General features: G+C 37.3%; 2 protein-coding genes across 6 annotated transcripts; one reads left to right on the forward strand and one right to left on the reverse strand.

Annotated features, from left to right (window-relative positions):
• Nucleotides 1-10: 10 nt before the first annotated feature.
• LOC115411027 (MICOS complex subunit MIC26-like) lies at nt 11-9,931 on the forward strand. 2 transcript variants are annotated; one of them, XM_030122948.1, is made up of 9 exons: nt 11-87; nt 404-514; nt 1,491-1,613; nt 2,418-2,450; nt 2,563-2,620; nt 3,669-3,761; nt 3,940-4,031; nt 6,826-6,915; nt 7,556-9,931. In XM_030122948.1, exons 1-9 carry the CDS (start codon nt 70-72, stop codon nt 7,598-7,600), a joined length of 663 nt encoding a protein of 220 aa, XP_029978808.1. In that variant the 5' UTR covers nt 11-69; the 3' UTR covers nt 7,601-9,931. The 2 variants fall into 2 exon arrangements, with proteins under 2 accessions (XP_029978808.1, XP_029978807.1); XM_030122947.1 differs by having other exon boundaries at nt 2,563-2,617; nt 3,666-3,761.
• Nucleotides 9,932-12,827: 2,896 nt separating this feature from the next.
• On the reverse strand, nt 12,828-17,839 carry LOC115411028 (diamine acetyltransferase 1-like). Of its 4 annotated transcripts, none has more exons than XM_030122950.1 (6): nt 17,576-17,838; nt 15,977-16,028; nt 15,384-15,464; nt 14,389-14,496; nt 14,260-14,300; nt 12,828-13,262 (listed from the first exon to the last, which is right to left on the reverse strand). In XM_030122950.1, the coding sequence occupies exons 1-6, from the start codon at nt 17,636-17,638 to the stop codon at nt 13,086-13,088; spliced, it is 522 nt and encodes a 173-aa protein (XP_029978810.1). In that variant the 5' UTR covers nt 17,639-17,838; the 3' UTR covers nt 12,828-13,085. The 4 variants fall into 4 exon arrangements, with proteins under 4 accessions (XP_029978810.1, XP_029978809.1, XP_029978811.1 ...); XM_030122949.1 differs by having other exon boundaries at nt 14,389-14,499; XM_030122951.1 differs by having other exon boundaries at nt 14,389-14,490; nt 17,576-17,837.
• Nucleotides 17,840-18,368: the final 529 nt, after the last annotated feature.

The raw sequence follows: 18,368 nt of genomic DNA on the forward strand, positions 1-18,368 counted from the left end.
TTAAGGGTTTCTTATCTTCGTCCTTCCTCCGGCTTGCCGTACTAGGAAAGCGAAAGTCCTCTGGAAAAGATGTCATACGTGAAACTGGTAAGCCTCTTATATAAACCCTTACATTTACGTAGTTACTCCTAAAATTACGTTTCTCAGCAAGTGACACACAGGGTAGTTTCTCCATCTGACGTCTTGAAAAATGTTGGTAAAATGCTATGGTTAGCATGATGCTAGCTGCTACCGTTAACAGGGCTGTTTAACAGGCGGAAGCGTTTTATGTTAAATCCGAACATATTTAGAGTTATAGTTAGACACATATTTGAAATCTAGCAGAAGGGTGTTCATTAAGAGCACACGCTTGTTTATCATCAACAGTCATGTGTCTGTGTTGTTTGTGCCGGGGTGCCTCTAGGTGTCGCTGTGCGCCGCGGCTCCGGGGCTGACGGCCCTGCTGTGCGGCCCGGTGCTGGCTGCCTCCGACGGGAAGAAGAAGGGGACACAGCCGCTTATCAACATCGAAGAGGTGGGTTAATGAATGACTGAAGGGGTCGGGTCGTGTCCTCCTCCTTCATGAGAACGGGAACAGTTTGGAACTTTGACCTAAGGCTGTTGTTTTGTTTTTGGCTCTTTAAGAGCGTGAAGATGTTATCCCAGAATTATTTTTATAGTAGAGTTTGTTCCTTTCCTCCTTTCCACTCTGTCCTGTTCCTTAACATTAGTGTTCTTTAGTTTTACTTTTGGATTGTGATGGCTGATATGAACAAAAGAATAAACGACTCATTCTATGGAAATGTGGGTTTTTTCCCCCCTGTCTCCAGTCTTTACAGTAATATTACACTCCAAAAATACTGGATACCCCAGTATTTTTACTTATAAATAAAGTAGTATGCTATTTGTAGATTTACACACTCTTGAGCCATGAATTTCTGATTTGGTTTTAATCAAGTCTATAGCATTCCAAGTGCCACAAAAATACATGTCTACATAGTCACGAACAGAAGTTAAGTGTCATATTTTTAAGGAATTTAACTGTTTAGAAGACTTTTACATATACACAACTATCAAATGTTTAATGCAGATGAAATATTATAATTACCTGCCAAATAAATGTTGTAAAATTGATAATGGATGAGGATATGTTACTAGTATTCCGATGAATCAAAACACAATTATTGTGACATAATACTCATACTGACATCTTTTTACTTAATTTCCTCTCCAGAAAATGAAAAACTATGACAAGATTCTCATGTTTGTGTTCAGCTCTGATATATGTATATTTAATACTGTAACTATCTGCTCTTATGTTAAGTTTTTTCCTTTTGATTTATATTATTATGTGTTTGTTTGTATTATGGACATGGAGCTATGGACCCGACTCTGTCCTTTGTTAGATCTTAAGGCTTGACTGTATTTGTGTTCAGTGGACCAAAGGTTGTTCTTGGACCAAAGGTTAAAGTGACTGTACACATGCATTATCACCCTGTTTGCTTGTTCAGCTTCCATCTCTCTACAGCAGTCCTGAAGCAGAGAGTCAGTATGTGGAGCCTGAGACGAGGCTGCTGGAGGAGAGTGTTGCATCCCTGAGGAAATGGGCTGAACCATACACAAACCAGTGTCAGGTATGTTGACCTCTCACCCCACCTGTCACCCTCCTGAAGGTTAAGTGTTGACAGAGGAGAATTTGTGTCAAGCATCAAGAATTTTAATTGTCAAGTTAAAAGAAAGGCTTGTGTTTTTCCCTCAGCAAAAGCCCCATAGTGCTTCCAGCAGCACATCTGGTCATAAGGTGACATGATGATCTTCTGATGTGGAATCACAATTCAAAGTCGGAATGACAATTTTTATCCCCTCGTGTGAAATGTAGGGTAGTTACAACCAAAGCATTAGGAGGTAAAAAGTCATTTGTGACCTTAAATATACAGATTTTAACTTGTCAGTATTTATCCAACAAAAACGAAGCCAAAATGGAGAAGCAGTGCCTGAACAACCATTTACACCACATGGTTCACTAGCTTGTAGAACCAGCTTTAGCGGTAATATTTTGAAGTAATTGTTTTCCATATGACTTCATCAGTCCCTTACTTCATTATGAGACAGTGTCACTGCAATTCAGAAACAAACATCACTGAACTTTGTTGCATGTTGTGACATGCTTCTTTTTAATAAATCAAAAGGAGAACTACTTTTTAACCAATCAACCACAAAGTTTATTAATAATCCTCACTTTTATTTTTAATCATATCTGGAACTTGTCTCCACTGTGATGAAAGAGAGGAAACAGCCATGTGAATTTAATTTCTTCTCAGTCTCTGACATTAGCTTAAAGTTTTCAGATAAATAAGTGAATTTAAAAAATAAATGAATAAAATTAATGAAACTCATAGTTGTTGTTTGTTTGTTTGTTTTTTTTTCATATTTTACAGCAAACCAGTCAGGCTGCAATGGAGAAAATTGAAGTGAGTGACTGCTGACATTTACTACTTGACAAACGTAAAACAAATAGTGGCTGTACTGATCAGTTGAAGTTACTACTCTTCTGTCTGTCCATTTGTCTGATGATCTTTACAGGGGGTCTACAGGACGGTGGAGCCGAGCATCAGCACTTCGATTGCAACTGTCACAGGTGAGAACATTATCTTTGCCTGTGATAACACTGATATAGTACTCACATTATTTTCTCTAAAAATCTTTATGTTTACTCCTAAGATTTTTGATGTCTCTTATCTGTTACTCTGCGAGAGCGTGCAACACTTGGTGCTGTTTACTCAGAAAAGCATCAACAGATATCCAAACCCAGTCAGCCCCACACACCACACAGACACATGCACAGATGTTACATATTGAACCTTTGACTTTAACATCTGACTTCAGGGAGTTGGTTTAGATTGCTTTTCCTTTTCCTGTTTGCAGCCAAGAGAGAACATATTGTTTTTTTCTTTTTTCCATGTGTATTTTCATTACATTTTCACAAAGGTGCATTAACAGACAACTATCATCATCCACAATGTTCTCAAGATAAATCACCAAGCCGGTATTTGAAACTTTACAGCCCAAATTGATTTTAATAGTCACAATAACACTTTGCCAATATGGTCCTATTTTTGAGTACCCTACTTTTTTTTAGGCATTATAAAGATGCAGATTAAATCTTTTCAACAGATTTCTCTCCCTATTGGATCTTTAGCTCTTTTTCCCATTTGGATGTTCTGTATAATGTTGATTCCTGTCTGCTTTCTTAAAGCAGCATGTGACTTTCATCAGTTTTTTTTTTTTTTTTTTCAAATTTATAAAACCTGAGTGATAGCCTAATTATCACTAATCCCTTAGTCTTTCCATGTTTATGCACCTGAATCACTTCCCTCATGGTGAACAATTTCGAAGATGACTCCATCATAAACACAGTCTGCTTGTTTACATAACAAACTGAAACATCACTTGGGCCTTTTCGGAAATTTTGTTGCAAAGAGCATACAAATTTTAAAAAAAATTCTGATGAAGGTCATATGCTGCTTTAGAGAGACTGGTTAAAAAAGCAAACAGAGATGTTCTGTGTTCCATGTACAACCAGCATTAGTTGCAGCCCTTGTTATGAGTGTACATCTGCAAATAACATATGACCCTTTCCTCCTTCCTCCCTCCTTCCTTCTCCTCCTCCCTCCTCTGTCTTTCAGATATATACCAGTTCCTCAGTGACCCCCCTCCTGATCTCTACCCCAGTGTGGCTGTGGTGAGCTTCTCTGGCTTCCTGGGGCTCTACTTAGCCAGAGGTAACGCATGTGAACTCAATGACCTGCATTTCCTCCCTCACTGAGACATTTGGGGTCAGAGGTCACAGACAGGCTGATAACAACAGCCTGTCTGTGGAAAATGAAAGGATAAACCTGCTGAAGTTGACATTGAACCATATTTGTGTGTGTGTTTTTTTTTAAATTTTTTTGTTCTTAGGCTCTAGAGTGAAGCGGCTGCTGTTTCCTGTTGGGCTGATGGCTCTGAGTGCCTCCATGTTTTACCCTCAACAAGCAGCGTCTTTATTAAAGGTGTGTGTTGTGTGTTATCTCTGCAGTTTTTGTTGTCTCCTTCAAATCTCTTCAAACTTTGTCTGTTTTTGTGTTTGTTTTTTGCATGTGTATGTGTGCACAAGGGTGTTGCACAAGTGGTTTTAAGAACATTTTAGCACTCATTCACAACAATAGTGAACTGCTTCTTTCTTGAGGTGTTCAGTCATGAACACTGACTGACTGATCGCATGCAGCTTGTTTATTTACATTAGCTGTTGCATGTATTGGTCTGTATCTAAAGTCTAGACAGCATCAAATTATATGAAGCCTGTTTCCAACATGCATCACCCTCTGACTGTGAGCTATGAAGTCATTTGTACAAATTATTTTATTTTATTTTTTTAAAATCCCACTCTGACTGCCATCCTCTTTTTCTTTGATGCACTGAACCTAACGTATCACATTCTGGAGGATTTCCCATCAGCTCTCTGTGCTCCTCGTCTCAGTTTTGCCTTCTCTGTGGCTGCTTTCCGTTGAGGAAAAGGTTGTACTTTCCTGAACAAACAGCTGACTGTGAATTTCCATAAACATCTGAGCTCATACGTTTCCCTTTTTGAAGCCATTCACAGTTTAATTCCCTCTCCTTCAAATCAATTAAATAGAAAAGGGAATGTAATGTATTAAACAGCATTAACCTTTAGTAGAACTCAGTGCTCGCATAAGTAGAGATAAATGTCTTTTCTAATTATTTATTCTAAAAAATCAGAGCGAATGAGTCTCTAAATCATTTGTCATCATCAGTCATCTTATTTTTAGGGCAGTGTGAAAACCCTCTTGAAACTAGGATTATTGTTTTACCTAAATGACTCTAATTTTTCAGGTGTCATTCAAAAAGGTGCAGTTATTTGCACATGTTTAAAATGTCTGAAAATGTTATATTTTAGGGTATCAATCAATCAGTCAATCTTTATTTATATAGCACTTTTCATACAATGAGGATGTAGCACAAAGTGCTTTACATACTGTATAAGTTTAAAAATCAGTACCACCCCCCACCCAACCCACACACACACACACACACACACATACACATACACATACACATACACACGCACACATATGCACACACACAAGCACACATACACTTAAAAAGACTGACCGAGCACGAGAGGACCAGAAAGTAAAAGTAAAAGAGGAGGTGCTGTCTCAGGGAGCCATCCGCACCAGGAGGCACGGTATGTGGTGAATAGGTGCACCAAAATAGTTCAATAGCACCCATCAGAAATTTTAAACAACTCAATCAGTCAAAATAGCACTGTGTTTTAGAATCTTCGTGACTGAGTCACCTGGTAGTTTACATTATAGCTCTGTCAGATTAGCTCTGTTTTTAGACAGAAAACAGCCACAGTAAAACCACAACTCACCTCTGGTTTCTGTATGGTTTATGTTGTCAATAGCTGCACTAAAGATCTGTTTGGAATCGTCTAAACAAGGTCAGAACTGTCACAGTTTAGTCTGAACCCTGGATCAACAAATGATAATAACGTCACATAATAACATACCTTCATAAGTCTCATAATCAAACTCACCCATGCAGAAGAAACGCTGCCATTTCAGGAACAAACCTGTGTCTTTTACTTTAGACCTGTGTCCAGTTTAGAATAAATTCAGTTCACATCTCTGCAATAAAGCACAATTACATAATAGACATAACATAAGAACTCTCTGTCATGTTTAGGTCATTTTTGAACACGTATGTATTTTATTTTAAGTAGAAATACTAAAGATAGCTCCTTTAAGCCCCTGAATCAGGTTTTACTGAGATGTAAATCTGACAGATGCATACAGTATATCAGGTGTAGATGCATAAACAAATTTACTTGGACTTAACAGGAAGCCCACCATTTGTGGTTTTAATATGCCTGTTTTTTATAATTCCATTGGATGTACTTCAACAAAATCCTCCTAGACAATTAACCCAGTGCGCTTGAGCTTTTGGTCCTAAAGAGACCCCAAATTTGTCAGATAAAAACAGTTATGGAACTCTTGATCAAGGACCTTCAAAATGTCATGTTTTTATTGAATGTTGATGCTTGGCTGCACTCTGCTGTAAATGTAACCCCCATGCATCAGATTTGACCTTGGCCTATTCAGTCCAATTCAGTTTTTACTCCTTGGCCAACTTCTGGCCAAAGGGGTACTGTAATTGTAATTGTTTTGTTGTCTGTCTATCTGTCCATTCAACGACATAACTGCATTATCTGGAGAAGGCTTTCAGATATCTGCACCAAATTTGTACTGTGGATGCATCTTGACATGGAGCAGAAAATGGGTGACCTTGACCTACTTTTTCAATGTCCAGTGGTCTTATGACTTGAGCAGTTTGTGCGTAAGTCTTACATAAAGACAACCTAAACTAAATTATAAGGCTGTGACTTTCGACAGAATCTTACATTATATTTGCCCGAGGGGTATTAAAAGTTCACAGCACATTATGTTATTTGTATAGCCCAGTATCACAACAAAGTTGCATCACAGGGCTTTACAGAATTTGTTGAATATGAAAATAAGCAAACAGTCAAACAATTAGTTAGGTTAACAGTCGATGAAGCAAATAATGTCTATGTAATGAGCTACAGACGTGTCCGATCCAGACTCAGCCTTTAAACTCACACCCTACTCTGCTGTAATGGAGTATTGTTGACAAAGGAAGTAATGTGTAACTCTGAATACCACTAAAATGAGGCCTGGTCGCTGTTTTCACTTTTTGATTGTTTAAATAGAATTTCCTCTTTATTACCTATGGTATGTGTGATTGTTATTTTGCTTCCAGGGGACTCGGGACTCCGTGTACACTTGGACTCAGCAGGGCCTCGCTTCAGTGGAGACTCTCTGGAAAGAACCACCATTTGGGAAAAAGAAGGTATGTCTTTGAGAATTCATTACAATGATTATGATCTCTGCATATAACCTGAACAGCCCTTTCACATGAATATAAAAACAAAGAAAAGTTAAGGTAGTTAAAGCAAATATATTATAACTAGCGCCTTCTAGATCCTCTGATACAGTTCAATTCTTTACTTTCTTTACTTTCTTGGTAAATTCCACTGGCATTTTCAGTTGAATAACCTCTCAGTTGGCATGTCTGTTTCTGCACATGAAATTTGACACAATGGTAATGGGGCTCTGTTGCTAGGTAACCCACTTCACTTTTATGATTCTGTGACTCTGGGAAAGGCTATTATAAGGCCATTGTATTCCAAAATTACTAATATCTCCCAAAATATTGGTCCTATCAACTTGGCGTAGTCTCTTCCTTGACCAAAAATACATAAGTCTGCCAAACTGCAGCAGTCACCTCTTTACGAATTTTATGTGATGCCCAAAACACACACACACACACATACACACAGTCTTTTATAATATAGGAAAAATATTGCATTTTGGTTCATTTTAATAGTTGTATGTGTGTTTTTGCAGCCACTTCTTTCATTCAGACCTCCTGATACCTCCTTTTGTCACCATTTCCTCTAATCTCACTTGTTTGTTTTCTTGTTTTTTAGTCTGAGAAGAAAGAGCAAACAGAGAACAGTGACTCTGCCAGTTGAGATGGCCTCTCACCTTTCATCTCCCATGACCTCACCTGAACTACTGCTATGGGTTAACACGTTTTATGACACATGCACATAAACAAAAACTTTGATTCAAATCAAACTCTTACAAAGCTCAGGAGTGCAGTTGAGTTCAGTGTATCCTTAGATGCTCCTATTTGCTCCTGCCAAGTTAGTCCTTGAACGCCCCCTTCTATTTGCTGTTATCCATTATCCAGAAGGCTTCATCATCATCATCTTCCTCCTTTGTAATCATAGTGACCTTAAGTCCTCCGGTTTCTGTTTGTTCCAATGTTTCTTTCTTTAGTTTGATAACACTGCAGCCTCACATAAAAATGCAAATAAGGACAGACAGAAATGAAAGACAAATACTGGACCACTGATTTAGGGACTCATTATTTTTCTGTTTTTCTGAGGTACTGCGTTATTGTCAAAAATCCTACAAACAGTATTATCTATCTGTAACCTGATTCATGTTATTCATCTGTGCTGTAGAGCTCTACTGTTGTCTGAAAATTGTTAAAAAATACATCACCAGGCCTTGTCCTTGCACTGGGTGAGATGTTGCTTCTTTGGGAGACAGCAGTTTTTCCAAAACAGATCTAAAGCCTGTCTCTTTTTACAGGGATGAGTTTTGGCCACAGGCCGCAGAGATGGGGAAAAAAGTTACTGTTGTTGCAAGACATGAGGTATTTTATTACAGGGTTCTCAGCAGGTTCTTTCAGTCTGGAATCCAGTAGTTTTACTTCAGAGCGTTAAAGGCACAGGAGATAAAATAAAATACACTGAAAACACACTCTCTTCTCTCAGACAAAATCAAAAAACTCTGTAAAAAAGAGAGATTACACATTTTATGCTGTTACATAGCTTCTGTGTTCAAGCAGTGGAATCTGATCAGTGATTGGTAATTACAGTTGTCAATCACGTATTTAACCCCCGACCTGTGTGAAAACACCTGTGATTAGCCAAAATCTCAGTCGTGGGTTAGATTTTCTAAACCTGAAAACACAGACAAGGTGGTCTGAAGTCTCGTATCCTCTCCATTACTTAAATATACGGAAAAGGTAAGAATTTTTGTCCGTTGGTGCTAAAAAAAACTTAAGTACTATAGTTTTAATTGAAGTTAATGGAGTTATAAAGTCAAAAAGATTAAGTTCATCATTATTGTCCTCATAAAGTTGTTCTGTGTGTATAAAGCCTGTACATCATGATCTGCAAGTGAGGTGCGTTCAGGGACCAACTTGAGTTAATCCAGCATATCGTTCACAGGCACTGACAAGAGAATTAACCATGTATACATGTTTTGGATGAACCAGGTTACAGTGCCAAACACTGAGCGACTGTGCCGCTTCACTCCATGCTGGAGGGTTTACTCACTTTATTCTCCCCATTTGGTCTCTGTATTCATCTACACTACCCACCCCAATACCAACACAGTACTAGCCTTAGCTCATAGCACACAATAGGAGCAGTGAGGTGCTCAAGGACCAAGTCCAGGTCTTCATAAGTATTCTTATTAGGGGCACTGACAGGAGAATTAACCTATATATTAACCTATATTTTTATATAAATATAATATATATCCTGCATATGTCAGACTAATGTTATAATGTAGTTGTATTAATATCAGTGTCATTTTTAAATGTGTTTTGGAGAAAAGTCAGTTTTGTCCACACTGTAACTCCAAATCCAATATGGGACCAGTAAGCACTACTAGATGTGAAATAGGTCTTAAAGTCTTAATTTAAACTTGTTGAAGCCTGTGCTTAATAAATAGTGTTCCCATATATTTCCTAAAGATGATACATGTCACCCAGTATGTCGACGAGGCTCAGTAAAGTGTTTTCAACCATTTTCAGACAACAGTGGTGTGTCTCCAATTTATCCTAGTCGTTTCTGCTGCAGATCTCCACACAGAACTGTTTGTAGGATAAAGTCGTTGCAGGTGAAAATCACTCAACTGAAACATTCCTTCAGGTCAGATATTACACAGACCGATTATTATAAGTTTTAACCTTAAAAGTTAATGAAGGCGCCCTGTTACCATAGTAACACAACTGGTAAAGGTCACTGAAATGCTCCTGTACAAGAGTTTATGTTTCACTGTGGACTCTCCATATTTGATCTGCTGGAGTTTTCACATCGTGTAGGTTTTAGTAGTATGAAAGGTGATGAAGGTGTAATATTTCAACAGTACGGTCCATGTGATGTTTGCATTCCAGATGATTTACTTATTAATGAACTGAATGAGAATGTGCTTCTTGTCTTAAGTGTAAAAATGTCCTGTACATATGAAGGTTTATCTTAATACACTGTACTTGAAACTGGCATGGGGCTGTTTTAATGAATGAACTGAATCATATTTTATTTTTCAGCTGTTTTCAGTTATGAGGTTGACAGTATGTGAAATTTACTTACACCTGATAGTGATGGACTGTTCTACTGGTTGGTGTAAACCAATGTTCCACAACCCAAAAAAAAACAAACAAACCACATTTAGATAAAAATCTGACATTTAACAGTCTTCTATTATCAATTGAAACCACAAATAATATTTGAGAAGTAAGATTACTATCTAAAAAAAATTAGGGCTGTGCAATAAAAACATTATTATCACGCTATAATTTAACAATGATACCTTTCACTGGGTTGGATTTGAGCTCCTAGGACCCAGCAATGCATTTTATCCTTTGTAGGGGACAAGAGTTTCACAGCTTTACTTAAAAAAAAAAAAAAAAAAAAATAGAATAGAATTTAAAATGCATCTGAAAAAACAATGTTGCATCATGCCATTTCCAATCAAGGTGATTATTTAATGTAAAAACTCAAAACCTTTACTTCCCTGGCTCTCAGGATGATATTAGGCAGCAAGTCAGCATTTAGTCATTGAAGTTTGTGTGTTGGAAACAGTTCTGACACATTAACTTCAAGGACTGAATGTTCAGTTGTTGTCTATTATATCCAACCAAGTAAGAGGTTCCACCATAAATAATCGACATTATTACCATTTCAACTGTCAGTTGTCATAATATCATGGCAGACTGGTGGATTTTTACAACTAAAGATTAAAAAGTTGTATTATGTCCCACATTAAGCACCTGCACAGTCATTTATTTACCTTCCAAAGACGCTGCTGCTGTAATCTTTATTGCAGAGTTTTACTACCGTCTGGTACATGTTGAATTGATATAACTACAGTAATAGTGAAAATATTTGCATAATATGACCTGTGATGGAAGAATATGTTCACTGACCTATTTTAAGTCTTATACAAGTCCACCTATAGATTTGGAAAATGTTTGACAAAACCAGGGTTTATTAATTTGACATAAACAAGTTAATGTGTGTAGCGCTGATGGAGATTTTATGCTACGTTGCATTCAAAATTCATGAGGAATGTAGTCAAGAAAAGCAGAAAGTTTTACTGTAAACAAAGAAAAAAAGACGGGTTGCAAATTAAAAAAAAAAAAAAAAAAAGTAAAGGTGTCTGGTTTTGTGGTCTATATCGTCCTTCATTCCTCTAAACAGACACACAATGGCTTCAGTATTTCCAGCTCATTCTCCAGTTCTCTTGTTTTATCTGAAAGGAAAAAAGCCAACATTTTAACAAAGAAGTGCAGTGTTTTTCCACTCGCTGCAGTGGATTAACCTCAGCACTCGGATGAACTTCTGTTACAGTCTTTGTCTTGATAAGAAGCTCCTCAGCCTAAAGTCACATCAGGGTCAGACCAGTAAAAGTATACTCCATGAGCTTATTGTGTTGGACTTTAATAGTTCAAAAGAGGTTGTTGTCGAGAGCATAGAGAAAAACCTCTTTAATGGAGGAAATAATCCACTGTAGCATCTCAAATAAACTAGAAAAGAAAACATTTGAAATCTGTTAAATTAGAGACATCTAATAAGATATTCATTAACACGTAGAAAATAAACTGGACTGGAATTTTTCTATTTTCTGCAGCTTTTCTTCTACTTTACTACATATCAGAGACAAATATTGTACCTTTTACTCCACTATATTTATGTGACAGCTTTAGATGCTTTTCAGTTGTATTTTTCCCAAACAATGAAATGTTTCTTAATGATTTCAGTGTAAAATTTCCCCCCTTAAGTTCAATAAATTCTCGGATTTACAAGAAAATGCACTCACAAAGCTATAAAAAGTCCTGTTGTTCATCTGTAGGCAGTGAAAATTTTCCAAACATATTATACACTAAACTTTTGAACTATTTTCAACTGAAATAACACTTGTCTACAAAAAAAAATACCTCCACAATAAAAGTAGTGAAAATTTGCCAAGTGTGAGTAACTTATAAAGAAAAATTAAGTCAAAAATGCTGGTTGACTTTAGTTTCCAAGATAGTCAAAATGTGAAATTCTGCCAATTAATGACAGAATGTGTTTTTTACTCAGAAGGCATGTTTGTCTCTGAGCTACCAGATCTACTTCAAAACACTGTCTGCACATTATAATGTATTCCCTTTTCAGGTTCTGTCTAGTGGAAGATTTATAAATCTTGTATAAATGTACATAAACTAATATATATGTAATAACACTTTATCATAGACATTGAAAACAGCAGCTAACCAGCACTTTTGTCATTTGTTCCCAATTAATCGTATTAAAGTAATATTGAATACATTTAATCAGAGGGAGATGATGTCCAAAAATTGTAGACCAGTGTTATCTGATTTAACCCTTTAATGAGGAAGCTACGTGAGACATCAGACACGAACTAGTGTTAAAATCAGAGTAGTTTTTGTATCTGTAACAGGTAGTAATAGTATGTGCCGAGTACAGACCGACATCGTTCACCCAGTCAATGTAGACAGAGCTTGGCTGATCACAAATATTAGGTTTATCAATGAAATTAGTGTTTATACAATTAAATATTAGAAACCACACCTAGATTCACCTGTTCTATGTGGTTAGTTCACTTCAAATATATTGATCTATTGTTTATGATGTCCAGTGATAGTTATTTATTCAGGTGTTCATTACTTTGAATCAGTTCAGCAGTTAAGTAAATAATCAGTTACTTTTATTATATCATGTATTATATTTTGCTTCATGCTGCTACCTCTTGGCCAGGTCGCTGCTGGAAATTACAGTTGGTTCTCAACCAACTTACTTGGTTCAATAAACGCTGAATCAATACATATATAACAAACAGCCTTTATAAATCTGTACTAATTCCAAATATTCCAAAGAGAGACCACTCCAGTAGTTTGTGATCATATACAAATTTATTCTACTTGATGCAACAAAAGGTTAATTAAAGATTAAACACAAATGTAACATGGAATTAAGAAATGAAAAAAAAAAAAAAAAGATAGCAAGATCATTAACTACACACAAATGGTTACTGTGATATTTATTTGCCTTTTTATATGCTGAACTTGTACGAATCCACCTTGGGCCGTGAGGAGTCAGGCCAGTGCCGGCGCCGGCTCCTCCGCCGCTCTGGGCTCAGCGTCCGCCTCCGTCACTCCTCTGATGGAGAGGCCATCTTGACGAGGCTGTCTTTGCCGAACCTGTAGAGCCTCCAGCCCTCCTCCTGAGAGAGATCCTCGGCACCGCGCCGCTTGTAGAACTGGATGGACGACTCGTTGTTCTCCGCCACCACGAACATCATGCCATTGCAGCGCGTCTTCATCGCCAGCTGGAAGAGAGAAAACTTTGATTTATCCTCCAAAGTTTAAACATATTTCCCTCAAGAGGTGAACACAGGATTTTTATCTTTATAATTAGTGCTTTGGCCAGTATTTTTTTTTTTTTTTGGATAGCTGTTATCAGTCATTGGTGAGTTTTTCTGCTTTTTTGGTTTCATTCAGCCCTGTTCATGATAAACACATGACTTTTCTGCACCTTTTTACATTGTGCACTTTTTCTACTTCTGACCCATTGCAGTCCTCTTCATTAAAGTGTTTTTCTTTGATAGTTTAATGACTTTTCAATACAACTACAAAAGTGAGTTCATGTTTGATCTCTCACTGTGGCAGAAATAAGTTAAATAAGCAGTGAATTAATTCATTAATATCAAAAACATAGCCAAGTAATTTAGCCAAATTACATTGTAATAAATGACTTATTTTCCTTTTACTGTAAATTCAGTCTGACATATACAGCTTATGAAGAAAGACGCAAAAACGATTAAAGAAGAAACAAGTTAAACACAAGGTTATTTATTTAATGTAAGTTATTTCTTTACTTTTTCATTCATAAATATGAAACTATGGCATGTTTGTTGGTGTTTTTCTATATTTTTTCATGACTCTCCTTACACTCAGAGTGTAGTCTAATTTTGCATTGACTTGATTTTATATTCCCTACGAGCCCTATTAGCTGTGTTTGTCCAATCAGATCCAACTGGATTCCTATGTTTACGAGAAATGTGTAAATATTGCAAAAGTAAAACTGTCAATCAGTGACCTGTGTTTTATGAGCCGTTTTTTTAAGGTTTATTGCTGCTTAATTTCATTGTTCTTACATATCCTTGTATACTAATAACCACTTGTATTTGTCTATCTCATCCATACTTCTGTTTGTTTAGATTATTTTCAGGGACACTGACCCAGACACTGTTTTGGAGCTAAGGTAATCTGAGACATGGGCAGTGACTCCAACTCAGACCTCGTAAACACACTTTTAGTACTCACATCACTGAGATGCCGCAGGATGTCAGATCCGATTCCCAGCCCTGCAAAGAGAGTTGAGACGAGGTGAGACTCTGGGAGGGGGGGCAAGAAAAACAAGGAGGGCAAAACAAGACAGGGTGAGAGTTTTACCTCTGTATTCCTCTGTCACGTAGAAATCTTCCAGGTAGAGCTGTTTGCCGACCCAGGGGTCATAGGTGAAGTAGTACATGGCAAAGCCCACCACTTTCAGATCTGAGGCCACATTACAACATACAGATAAGAACCAGAGCATCAGAGTACAAGTACATATCCATTATTATCATGATTAATGTCAAATAATTATGTCTTTCAAGATTTTTGGTGAGTTGAGCAAAGATGGTTATTTGTTGGTTTTAAATCATTCTTTATGGTAAGAAAATGAGAAACACACAGTTCAGTCTTTTTTTCCAACATTAAAATGAACTAAAACAGATTATAAATCAGGTCATTTGGGGCAGCTGTGGCTCAGGAGGTAGAACCAAATAACCAAAATGTTGGCAGTTCAAATCCCACTCTGTCCTAGTTATGTGCCGTTGTGTCCTTAGGCAAGACACTGCATCCACCCTGCCTCCAATGTCACTCACACTGATGTATCAATGTGTGTGAATGTTTGTTGGTGGTCGAAGGGACCATTTGGCACAGCCACACTTTTGTCAGCGTGCCCCAGGGCAGCTGTAGTTTACCACCACATATGTGTGAGTGAAAGAACAACTGACCACTAATGTAAAGTGCTTTTGGTGCCTTGAAAAGCTATAGAAATCCAATCCATTATTATGATTATTATTATGATTATTATTATGATTATTATTATTATTATTAGGTGCAGATTAGAAGCCACACTTCTGTCAGACTGCCCCAGGGCAGCTGTGGCGAATGTGGTGTGAATGAATAATGGATCCAAAGTAAGTTCTTTGAGTATGCAAAATAGAAAACCGCTATATAAATCTAATCCATTATTACTATTATTATAAGAGGATGTAGATATAACTTCCATCAGCCCAGACAAGCTTCTAGAGTTAAAGTTATGATGTGACCAACACTTAAATACTGAAAATAACAATCTCATGTATGAAACTGACAGTGGAAATCCAATGTTCTGTTCTCACCGTCACTGCTGCTCTCTCCTTGGATTTCAGCGATGATACAATGGTAAAACGGGGTGTCACCGAATCCATCCTCCAGGAGATCTGTGGGGAGGAAAGGCTTTTAGAAGAGGCACGATGATGGCAAGTTACTGTTCCCAACCAGGAATTTCTACGGCTCCTTAAAAACTAACAAATTAGAATTATAAAGTTAGTGTTATCTTTTACAAATATGCATAAACTCTGCTTTGAAATGTGTTTATTGTGTAAAATGTGGACTGTTTACACTCTAACAAGACTATAAAAGAAAACCCACATGGAACAATTTAGCACTAATGAAAATGGGTGTGTTGTGATGTGGTTTGTGAGGTCATGTCTAATAAGTAACTAACTAAAAACTGTTTCTGTTACCACTGCTTTCCTCTAGTATGAATAAGTGCAAGTTCAGCCCAAGCACAATGTGTAGTGTATTCATTTGTACTTTACTGCAGATGTGAATGCCATTTGTTATGGTCTTAAAAATCTTAAATATAACCTGCTGAAATCTTCAAACCCCTCCATATAAAATCTATGTGTTTATCATCCAGAAAGAGTGTTTTCCCAAAGTGATGACTCACCTTTCTCAGTCAGAGTCACCTGGTTTTCCATCTCCTCGTATTTTGCTAGTTCCTGAGAAAACAAACATGGAAATACTTTTATTACTGTATGATTGCAGACATGGACCACTTTTATGAAGGTAAAGCCCATGCATCTTCAAACAAAATTAAAGTATGTCTTTAAATATCTTAAAATCTAACAATCACTGATGTTGGATATTTGTTTTTGACACTTTGGAAATAGTTGTTCACTTCAGTATTAAAATAATAAATGCTACATCTTAAAAGTGCTCCCTTTAAAGTTACATTTTTGCAATAGGGCTTTTACTTGAGTACAAATATGAGAAATTCAGTGAGTGAAGTACTCTTGAGTACTCTTGGCTCTTTCAGTGCATTACAGTATTAGTTCACAGGAGGCCAAAAGATTAAATTCTCAGTTTGTTGTAATACTATACCATGGAAGGTATGAGGGGAATTTTCCACTTGCTGCAGTGTTTTGCAACTCAAGCATCCAGATCGGATTCAGCTTGGACTGGGGTGGTGGGGTGGGTGTATTCCCGTTTCATCTTTCATTTCTGGTCATGACTCAGCGCTAATACCATCAAAGTTATGTTTATGCTATTAATCCTGAGTCAGGTCAACATTTTTTAATCAACTTTCCCAGATACTAACAAGGAACCAGGAGTTCAAATACTAGGGGTGCCATGCAAGCAAGTACTTTTACTCAAGTTCAGCTCTGATGTACTTGAACTTGTATTTGAGCATCTTATCCATAACAGTTGTGTATCGAGGACAATTATTGCACTATATTTGGCTGACAGGTCATTTTGGGAACCACCAAACAGGGGCACCATAAAAGGAAAAGTGATGAAGATACTGATGAAAGGCACTAGAAGACAGCAGAACATCCATCGAAAAAGTACAACTATATTTTATTTATATGTCCGTGTAAAAGAACAAAACTGTAATTGTGTTATCGTTAAAAACTATAATTAAAATGGAAAGAATGGCTTTCTCAACATAAAGTCGTAAAATCTATTACAAGGTGAATATTGATCCATACATGCACAGTGTTATATTTGTTTGCATGGTTTATATATATTAGAAGAAACTGGGGTCTACTTGACTGATTTTCTGTTTGTGAATATAGTATTTATTGTGAATAAAATGTGGATTATATTCGTTTAAACCCTTCGGGATTAGTGTCGTTATAACTCTACGTCACAATGTCCATATTTGGAAACTGAAGTGTAAGCGGATATGAGTCGTCTGCACGTAAACAAAGACAGTAGACACTGATGTCATTTTCGGATATCCTCCGGACATTTTCCACCTGCCACTTTGACACCAAGAACAGTTTAACTTACTCACTACATATTATCCTATGTCGTAGGTTGATTTATCTGAACTACTGTTAAGACAGAGTTTACAGAAAGACAAAGAGCCCTCAAATGGAGGTCTAAAACTCCATCCAAATGGGAAATAATATGTCACTTCGTAACCATTTGGCCATCAGTTGTGAGTTTAAAGCCAACTCCATCTGGGGCAAAGGTTGCCATTGTGTTGAAAACCCGTTTAAGTGAAGTTTTTTGGCCCTGTCTTGGCTAGATCTCGGCCTACCTTCACCAGTCGTAATATATCAGAGACGTCCCTAGGTTCAGCTTTTCGTAATTTATACTCCATTTTCTTCTTTTACTCTTTTTTCCTTTCGTTAGAAGTCCTCTGTAAGTGAAGTGGAAGATTAGATGTTTCTTCATTCGCTTCACAGTGGCTTTATCCCCACAGTCAGCCTCTGGTCCGGACGCGTTCGTCGAGACAAGAACATTCAGCAACTCTCACCCACCGGGGTCGGTACCGTTCAACTGAACTGTCCTTTGTTTATGCTGCTGGTTTTTATACTAAGCTCGAGCTCCAATGCGATTGGCCAGTTCCAAGAGGTCTCGGATTTCTAGCGAATCAGCAATTTTTTCCGGCTGTTACTGAGCCAATCCGGTCAGAGGACCAGTGCTGTGCCGTTAATGGGAAAAGTTTGTTTTTCTGACACAGAATTACAGCGAATCTAAATACACATATTAACAGCAATACACACAATATGAGCAGCAGATAACAGACTAATCAATTCTATTAGCAAAACAATACGCGCAATGTAAACAAAGCTTAAGTCTGTGTCCAAAACACTAACATAGGAGTCAGAAGTGCACACTATGTTCTTCCTGGTTGAAGTATACTGGGTATATGCACGTAGAGGAGTCTGCTAAAACAAGAACCAATTCAACTTCCTTACTGGAGTAAAACTGAAAAAGGTACAGGCTCATGCAAGCCAACTTTTAAAGTAAAAAGTATGCTTTTGAAGGACATTTTTCTGCAGCTGTATGTGTCCAAAGTGAACTGAATCTCATGTCATGTCAATATA

The sequence above is a fragment of the Sphaeramia orbicularis genome, chromosome 20, assembly GCF_902148855.1.
Source record: "Sphaeramia orbicularis chromosome 20, fSphaOr1.1, whole genome shotgun sequence".
Taxonomy (NCBI): Eukaryota; Metazoa; Chordata; class Actinopteri; order Kurtiformes; family Apogonidae; genus Sphaeramia; species Sphaeramia orbicularis.